The sequence below is a fragment of the Nasonia vitripennis genome (assembly GCF_009193385.2).
Source record: "Nasonia vitripennis strain AsymCx chromosome 1 unlocalized genomic scaffold, Nvit_psr_1.1 chr1_random0012, whole genome shotgun sequence".
In the NCBI taxonomy this organism is placed as follows: domain Eukaryota; kingdom Metazoa; phylum Arthropoda; class Insecta; order Hymenoptera; family Pteromalidae; genus Nasonia; species Nasonia vitripennis.
In genome coordinates this window covers 896,832-906,907 of record NW_022279600.1, presented here as the reverse complement: position 1 = coordinate 906,907, position 10,076 = coordinate 896,832, and the positions used below count along the sequence as shown (strand labels likewise).

The 10,076-nt window shown below is 36.1% G+C and overlaps 1 protein-coding gene across 1 annotated transcript; it reads right to left on the bottom strand.

The window, feature by feature from the left end:
- Nucleotides 1-2,260: 2,260 nt before the first annotated feature.
- Nucleotides 2,261-8,375, bottom strand: LOC116415892. Its single transcript, XM_031921497.1, has 5 exons — nucleotides 4,418-8,375; nucleotides 3,575-3,741; nucleotides 3,345-3,513; nucleotides 3,131-3,282; nucleotides 2,261-3,022 (listed from the first exon to the last, which is right to left on the bottom strand). Exons 1-5 carry the CDS (start codon nucleotides 4,482-4,484, stop codon nucleotides 2,771-2,773), a joined length of 807 nt encoding a protein of 268 aa, XP_031777357.1. The 5' UTR covers nucleotides 4,485-8,375; the 3' UTR covers nucleotides 2,261-2,770.
- Between the last annotated feature and the right edge of the window lie 1,701 nt (nucleotides 8,376-10,076).

Below are 10,076 nucleotides of genomic sequence, written 5' to 3'. Positions count from 1 at the left end.
TGTACTTTTTTATATTTTTTTATACAATACTGAAGATAAGTATGAAAAAGTAAAAACAATAATTATAAAATATAAAATTTGGAAAAATACAAAACCTATATTGAAACAAATACGTCCTACACTGTAAATTTTTTTGTACTAAAAATACAAAACCTATATTGAAACAAATACGTCCTACACTAAAAATAACGAATGCAGATATATATAGAAGTAATATGACAGTAGATGGTAGATTTGGCGGAGAAATTGAAATAGCAGCATTTGTTACCGTACAGCAAGTCTCTGTTACAGTGTATAGTACAAGAATAAAACCACAAATATGAACGCAATTCGATTAAAAATAAAAAGACAAAAAGATTTAGTGAAAAATATAAATAAAGAAAGATTGAACGCGAAGAAACGGAAGGATGTGGTTGAATATATGAAAGGAGATAGATTGAACGCAAAGAGACGGAAGGATATGGTTGAAAATATAAATGAAGAAAAATTGAACGCGAAGAGACGGAAGGATGTGGTTCAAAATATGAAAGAAGATAAATAAACGTAGACAAACTCAACAAATTAAGAAAATATGTATTAAAAAATAAATACTCAGATTTTGTAGAACTTGGATTATATTTGTTGAAATTGTAATGCTTCATTTTGGTCTATAGAATATTCTAAAAAAAGTTGTTGACACAATGGATAAAGTAAAATTACCTCCTTTAAAAGATTATCCAAAAGATTTTAAAAAATTATTATTTGGTGATTAAAAATTTAGAGAATTGTTTCGTTATTACAATAACGTTTTCTCATTTGCAACTTTTAAAGCAAACGTTGTTAATGATCTGCAATCTGGAATTTATAACTTGAAAATTCAAGGTCAAGTTTGTCATATAGCATCAAATTCTATTCAAAAATCTGTAGATCATAATTCTCAAAAAGGACAAATTTATTTGTACGATGATTGAAAAACTATTGAAATGAGATTAAATGAAGATAAAAAGTTAGTTAAAGAAAATATAGAAATTATTTCTCAAGTTCTTCAAAATAATCCATATACAAAAAAAATTGAAAAACTTATACGAATTAACAATATCACAAAAATTAACAAAATATCATTTGTATTTTACAAGAAATATTAATTTAGATAAAAATAGATATAATAAACCTTCTACCTCAGAATGTGCAGCATTTATTGTTTCATAAAATGGAGAGATTCCATTCGATTATGATCTTTGTGTTTATCCAAAGAATCCTCCAAAAGAAATAGGTCCAACTTACATTCTGAATAAATTATCTGTGAAATGCTCACTTTCTTTCGCATTTTAATATATTGAAAACAAGTAAGGTTAATTATTATAAGCAAATCAATTGATACCCTTCCCACTAGAATGCAGTGTATAGTAAAATACGCTCCCGATAGGACAAAGTATAACACTATACTTGGCATCGGGATACTATCAAATTATCATTAAACAGACCCTAAATACGAAACCGATAGTAATTGACACATTCAATAACACCGGCACGCAAAATAAAAAAAGTTGTCTGCGCGAGAGATCAGACCTATCTATCTTTATGTTTTTCGGGTCGCTGAATTCGAATATAAGGTCAGTTAGGCTCCATCACGTCAGGGTCAAGGTCAGTTGGAGGTAGAATTAAGAAGAAAAGGTTTAAAAAATTAAAATGCCATACATTTATGTTTTTTCGGTCGCTGAATCCGAATCCGGGGTCAGTTTTACCCGATCACATCAGGTTCAAGGTCAGTTCGAGGTCAAATTGGTAAGTAACGGTTTAAAAAATTAAAATGCCATATATTTATGTTTATTTGATCGCTGAATTCAAATCCGGAATCAGTTTGGCCCCATATCGTCAGGTTCAAGGTCAGTTCAAGGTCAAACTGAGAAGAAATGATTAAAAGAAATAAAAATGCCATACATTTATGTTTTTTCGGTCGCTGAATCCGAATCCGAGGTCAGTTTTACCCGATCACGTCAGGTTCAAGGTCAGTTCGAGGTCAAATTGGGAAGTAACGGTTAAAAAAATTAAAATGCTATATATTTATGTTTATTTGGTCGCTGAATCCAAATCCGGAATCAGTTTGGCCCCATCTCGTCAGGTTCAAGGTCAGTTCAAGGTCAAACGGAGAAGAAATGGTTAAAAGAAATAAAAATGCCATTCATTTATGTTTTTTCGGTCGCTGAATCCGAATCCGGAATCAGTTTGGCCCCATCACGTCAGGGTCAAGGTCAGTTCAAGGTCAAACAGAGAAGAAACAGCTTAAAGAAGCAGTAAACTTTAACCACGCGTCATTTACAATACTTTTGTACCTTTGAGGTGAGTTATCTGTCACAGCCTTATCGTTGATTTGTTCAGACATATTCTCTTCGTAAATTATTGATTCGTCATCCGATTCCGAATCACTAAAACTAAGATCTGTAATAGTATTCTCAGTCACAGTGTAAGTTGAATTAGTAACTAGAAGATCTTTTTCTTCCTTATCGATATCATTATTTAATACTGACGTACAAAGAGAGCTAGATTTAAATGATCCATGTTTTTGTGTAAAATGTTTTCTGAATGAATGAAATTGCGAGTACACTCTATTACAATCGTTAAAAATACAATAAAAATTAGTTTCACATCGATGTGATTCTGCAATATGATCAAATAATAAAAAGCAATTTGCGTACTCACTTGAACAATATATGCACGTTATCGTCATTGTTATTAATTTATTGTTCCAAGATACCTTCAATGTGACCAAGAATAATATTCGATTGAATGTTTAGTATATCTGTAGGTAACTTAATATCAGTGAAAACCCTTTGTAAAAATGTCCAAAAAAAAATACTGCTATAGCTAGCTTTATCGCAGTTAAAATGGAATTAATCGAATACAATTGATCGTTGACAGCTACATAAAGCTTCTCGATGTTTGTTTCCGGTCCAACAGCAACGATAAGTGGTTGAAATGTCAGTTTACTTCTCAGTAAGCGTTGTTTTAAGTCGTTTATACGTGTCTGGACATCGTTGGCTGTCTATATAAATAATTAAAATAATATTTAAGTAATGTATAACATCAATATTTTGAAATATAAATCAAGTGGCTCGGAAGCGTCACGAAGGCGAGTTTGTACAATAATTACCTGGACATTTAAAATGAATGATTCTCTTCTCTCTTGTAAAGATAAGCGATGAGGTCTTTCCACAGGTTCAGCGTTATCTTTCTTTCTTTTACCACTTCGTTTTGTTGGAATTATATGTGGTAATAAATAGAGCGTTACAAAGTTTTGTTTTTCTAAGGCAAAAAATTTAGACGTATGAATAACTAAAATATGAATATAAATTAAATCTAAGTACCTTCACTTAAATCATTTGACTTAAGAGCCTCAAGTAATGCGGCTTCATGCACCGACTTGAAATTGACCTTGCCTAAATGTTCTACAAGACACGGTCTTATTTTATTACTCCACTTGCTAGTTTCAATAAAATCTTCATTGGGGTACAGTCTTTTGAAATCTAATAAAAACTATTACAATAATTTTTAGTAAAAGATTTGATTTACAAACATATATGTATATAATATTCACCATTCGCTTTCCAGCTTGTGTTTTTAGACAGGGAAATTTTTCAATATACTCATGAATTTGTAGGTTTTTCAACACCATCCGCCTGCTCTCAAATGATTCCTGCCATAACTTTTCAACTTGGTCCCATGGCTCTAAGTTCGAGGATAGCCAATTCAGTTTTTGAACATCTGAAAATATATTTTTGTAGGGCTTAAAACTGTCGTATGTCTGCGCATATGCGTAAGAGAGAGAGAGAGAGAGAGAGAGTGCGAGATATGAACGTATAGTTTTAGTTGCAGATTGATGACGAAAAATTAACAATCGGTGGTCCTCGCTTTTTACGCTGCTACTTTTTATGATGTAATATTCGAGCGCGCATGATCTTTCGATGAAGAAAATAATAAGAACATCGCATGCTTCATGTGAAAATAATGAGGGACTGAACTTGTTTTCGCAACAGTCAAATAAGAGATCTCGAGAACCGTGCTCGGTATGCGCGCCTGAATTTATCCCGAGGACCGCAGCGTGTCCCTTTCTTTCTTTTTCTATGTACATGCGTGCGTGTACATGCAGCGTATTTACGCGAGTGTTTATAGGCTCACAGTGCAGCTACAAATTTTCTATCGGATTTACACATCTCTAGTAGGATACTCTTTTTTCGCTCCGGACACGCAATTTCGTTTTTTTTACAGAGAAGCGAGTCGTGATAAGAAGGGTATGCAATACATCCGCGGGCCGGAAGGTCGAGTCGCTCGGGAAGGCTCACGGTACGACAGTATGTCATGCTCAGAGGTGACGTCGTGCAGGACCGCTTCGGTACACTACTTGTATACTCCACTATTCCAAGCGACGTATTAAAATTACCTCCTTCAGTCGCAACATATTCGATATCTTTCTTCTTTCGCCTTGCTAACAGATCTGCATTTCTCATGCATTCCTTAGCATAATTATAGTGGTTCCATAGCTTTCCGCTAGCTATATTTTTAAATTTTCCTTCTTGAATAAATGGCACAAAATATGTCAGTGCAGATTCTCCTTTGAAAAGATGCGCTACTTCATTAGCTAGAATCTCGAACCTTTGTCGTTTGATCCTAAAAAAAAGGAAACAATTGCAGTATTTTTACGTAACTGGAAGCAAAAATAGAAATTTATTTTAAACAAATTTCTCAAGTCGCTGAGTCTCAGTCACATCTTTCAAAAGCCAATCTCTCTCTCTCTCTCGCAATGATCAGACGTACAAGCTTGGATCTGATGGTGCTTGGTAGAATCCCCTTGTCTTTTTTCTTCTCATATGATTTCAAAATTTCTTTACCTATTGTTGTTTTTTTCAAATATTGCAGGAGTCCCTACAAGTAAAAATTTAATTAGTTTATTGAAATATACAGATTTGAGCTTTTAATATTCGTCAAAGTTCTGTTAAAACATAGTACGTATAGTAAAACAAGGAGATCCTAGGGAAACGAATAATAAAATTAAAATTCTATCATATAACTGTTGATTAAATCTCAAGATCATACATACTGTGCTTATATAATTGCTCGCTTCATCAGCTACTGCATTTTCTCCTTGAGCAACATTCGCTGCTGCTGCATCTGTCCCCTCAACAGGAGTATGCTCGACATTTCCAGCCTGGGCATTTTCAACTGGGACATCTGCTTCCACAGCGACGACCAACACTGGTCCACTGTTGACTGCCTCCTTGTTCTCAACCAGCTTGTCGTCTACCTCCTGGTTAGCAAGCGTCTCGTCGACTTCCTTCTCAGTCAGACCCACCTGGCTCTATAATAATTTATTTATATAATACTTAAATTAACAAAGAGTCGAATCAAAGTTAGAACTTATATTAACTAGAATTAACTAACTGGCTTTACACAGATATAAAAAGAACATTGAGAAGGAAATGTTAGATTGTGGATGAAGTTACCTTGACCTTTGTCAACACGTATATACAAATCCATACATGCAACCATACTCGGTGCTACATAACGTCCTTACCTCTCCTTGTTCCATTCTTCAGTCACTAACAAATAAAAAAACCCACATGTTGCACATTTTTTCAATTATAATACTGCACTTAGCTTTAGCAACGATTTCTTTTGAAAAGCTAACCTCAATTTATAGGTTAGTTTTTTTTATCGTTGGCACCATTGAAACAAATTAAAAAGTTGAACAATTGGCATGCAACTTAATAGCAATAGTAACTTAAAATAAGATTCAAGATGTTTGCTTACGATTTTGAGTGCAGGAATAGAGAAGTCCTCTTCGACAATAAGTGAGTCCGCCGAGCGTCCGAGTCTGCCAAATCAGTGCACACACTACCGCGAGGTCCGCGATCGAGCACGTGTTTACGCGGCCGGCCGCCGGATAGGTTTTTCGCGCCATCAATAAATTATGACGGTCACTAGACGCGGTATTTCTTTGTCACGGCGATCCCTTCTCTGTTTTCAATGATATTTGCTAACTAACCTGCACATAATTGAAACAAACTTACTTAAATTTTACTATATTGACTACCAAAAAGTATATGTACAATTTTTACTATAATACACAGCATATTTTCATACGCTGAGTATCATTGTTTTCGTACGTACATATTAATTTTTCACGTATATTTACTAAATTTGCTCGAAGGTCGAGTTTGTCTCCTCAATAGTGAGAAGTATAGCAATTTTAACGGAAACATTTCTCTCCGTGTATGTGTGCTTTTCCGCTCAATTACAACATCTACAGGAAATTCTGAACTCTCCTGCTTAATTTTAAAAAAAGTATCAATATACCAAGCGAATAAACCGCCAGTGCGCGTTGCCGGATTGTATTTTGTAACCTCATACTGCCAAATAATCGTATCGTTTTTAGTACATAACCGTGTTCTAACGCCTTATTTATTTCTAACGCGACCTAAGTCCCTGACAAAATACGATCATTCTCGTTATTGTGATCGCAGTCATCCTGATTTATCATTTCACAACACGAGCGACACAGTAGAAAAAGTAAGCGATTGTGCAGTTTCAAAGGTAATGCCGGATGAAATAAATTGCGCGGCGGAAGTATCTCACACTGCACAAGGCCCTCGACGTTTTTAGTAAAAAGCTCGAAATTATCACCGACTAGCTTGCGACACATATTTCCGACATATATTTTTGGATGTCCGATCGGAAAGTTACCTGTTTTACAGATATATGAGTATAGCGAACAGACATCGAGATAGCGTATCTGCTCGCCAGCTTTCGCTCTAGCTAGAGTTACGACGTTTCCTGTGCGATCTCCGAAGAAAGTCGCACGCGGGTTTAGCATTATGTTCTTTGCTGATGGGTGCTGGCTGATAAAATTATTAAACTTGGCATTACAATGACACGTCTTGTCAAAATCGCACTCCCAGAGTTCAACTAACTCGTAACCGTATGATTTTATTATTGCTGACATTATATTTGTATTTTCAAACCGTTGTCTAAATGCCGTTATGTCAGAAAGAACACACGCGCAATCGTTTGTAAAACAGCACTCATACCCGTACCAATAACACCCGTGAAACTGATAAACCCGGCCCTTTTTTCCGTCTATCTCCAAAAATCCATCAACGAGGGGGCCCTCTTGTAAGCGATATTCGCGAGATCTTCCGGCATGTATTATGTCCCTGCCTATATCACGCTTTACCCACAAAAGCCACTCTATGTATTTTTTAGAGTGATTTTCCGCGCGCAAATACCCATTCGTCGGAGTAAGACCGATCGTGTTATGCTGTACAAAATTTTTACGAAATACGCGCGAACGCACTGGCAAGTGTCACGCTCTCGGCAAATGGATCGACATTTGCAATATCTAAAAACATTTTTCGTTTAAAAATTAAAAAAAAATGTAAAGTCTTGCTGACAATACTCGAATAATTCTTTATTCAGATCGAATACAGAATCAGGCGGTATCGTCGCGTACCACTTATAAAACTCCGTGCGCTTCTGAACAGTCATTCTGTCAGAAGAATACATATTAGCCGATGGATATGCACCTACGTAGTCGGCGTTTTGTATAGTATTAAAACGATGCGAAAAATGCCTTTTTTTAACATCAGCATTAAGACCAAACGTTTTCGGTAGAGCCGACAGTTTCGATGGTATATAATTTAATGAATCGTAAACAGCGCTATTCCGATTTTCAATTTTATAACGTTACGCCCGTTCAAAATAACGTCCGGTTGCTCGCCATTATCAACTAAATATTTTAAAATAAATTGTGCATCAAAAGCTTTTGCGTTGTGCGCTATACAAATAAAATTGGTACAACCACGTGTTTTTTTACGGACAATAAACTTTAAAAAATTACCGACACAATCTACGCCATTAAATATATGTTTACGATCCCCGCAAAAAGAGCACGAATAGGCCGTTTTTTCATTGTAACACGCGTCGCAACATAGCTGCACTACACACAATACCGGTTTTAATTAATTATACGTACTATTATTTTCTGTAATTTGTTCTTTCCTAGTCTCGAAATCGTAAAACGCAAAGCAGTTTTCAAGGTGGCTCTTTTGCTTTTTATTAAGACTAACGGGTTTCATCGTGCATAATTACACGGTTCACAAAAATACATCCAACTTCGCACGCCTACCAAGTTTAGAATTAAATCAAAATGTCCCTCCTCGCGATAAAGCATAATATTTATTGTTTTTTTATATTTCCCGCAAACTTGCTTTGAACCGTCAAAAAATAAAGGCTCATCCTTTATTTATATAATCCATTAATGCGTAGATGATAGATTCTATACGATAATTTAGATGTTACACTGGTGTACATACTTTACAATATACTATACTGAGGTAAGAATTTAAAGTATGCGTCCTTTTCACATTGACAGCTCCTATTATGTTGTGTTGTCCAACGCTGTAGCAGCAAAACAAATACGCGTATATAAGCTTCTACAGTGTTTAGGTACATGTTGAATCGTGCAGTCGTGTTAAACTTGTATTCTACGATACAATGGGAAATTTAGTAACTTTTAAATCTAAAAAAAAAAAAACAATCACGGATACAACAAATTCTCACGATGATAAAGTAATTATTATTGTAAAAATAAGACCTTGTTTTTTTTTTTTACATGGCATTTGGAACTCGAAAGTTCATCGCCTCATCTACGCAAGCCTTCCACGCTGCCCTATCTTGTGTCAACCCCACCCAAGATGCACCTCTCCGATCGACACCCACCCGTCCTACTTTTACTAGATCCGCTTTTACCTTGTCCTCCCATCTACGTCTAGGTCTACCTAGAGGTCGTGTTACCATCGGCCTGCCCTTCATGACACGCGCTGCCGTACGGTCGTCTCCCATTCTCGCTACGTGCCCTGCCCATCCCAATCTGCGCGATTTTATTATTCTGTTAATATTTGGTGACGCGTACAGATTGTGTAACTCATCATTGTGTAGTCTCCTCCATTCCCCGGTTTCCTCATCTTTCTGCGGCCCGTATATTTTTCGCAAGACTTTATTTTCAAATATCCTAAAACGGTTGTCCGCCTACTAAGTGAGAGCCCACGTTTCGCACCCGTACAGAACCACCGGCAGTATTATTGTCCTGTATATTCTTATTTTAACGTTTTTAGACAACAGCCTCGACTTAAGTAAATTACTCACGGCGTAGAAGCAAGCATTACCCGAATGGAGTCTCTTATTTATTTCGACATTAATCTCGTTTCTATCTTTTATGGTCGTACCCAGATACCTGAATTCGCTAACCTTTTCAAAAGTAAAATTCCCATCTCTGAGATCTTCCTCCCCTCTGCAGATGCCTAGCTTATCCACAATCATGTACTTTGTTTTTGATTCACTCACTTCTAACCCTGTATACTCCACCGCTTTTATGAGGATTTCCGCGTTTCTTGCTACTGTTTCCCTACAATCCCCCAGTATATCCAAATCATCTGCGTAGCCTAGTATCTGCGTTGTTCCATTAAGCGTTGCGCCCAGCTGGCTAACCTGCATTTTTCTAACGGCATACTCTAACGTTAAGTTGAACAGCACCGTAGAGAGCCCATCCCCTTGTTTTAAAGCATCGCGTATTATAAAGGGTTCTGATACATTACCGCCTACTCGAACCTTTCCCGTGCTTCCGTTCAGACATATTTGAATTAATCTAACGAGTTTTTTCGGTACACCGAGAAGTACTAGAATTTGATACATTTTGCTTCGCTTAATAGAGTCGTACGCTTTTTTAAAATCTATAAATAATTGGTGTATGGTTTCGCAAAATTCCCACTTTTTCTCTAACAACTGTCTTATGGTAAACATTTGATCGTTCGTCGATCTGTTGCGCCGAAATCCGCACTGATAATCTCCTACTATATCTTCCGCGAATGGAGTGAGTCTAGCTTGTATTACGTTTGACAGAACTTTGTAGGACGTTGCTAAAAGTGAAATACCCCTATAGTTATTGCAGTCTGTCTTATCCCCCTTTTTAAAAATCGGTATAATGATAGATTCCTTCCAATTTTCGGGTATTGTTTCATTTTTCCAGATGGCACATACTAGTTTAT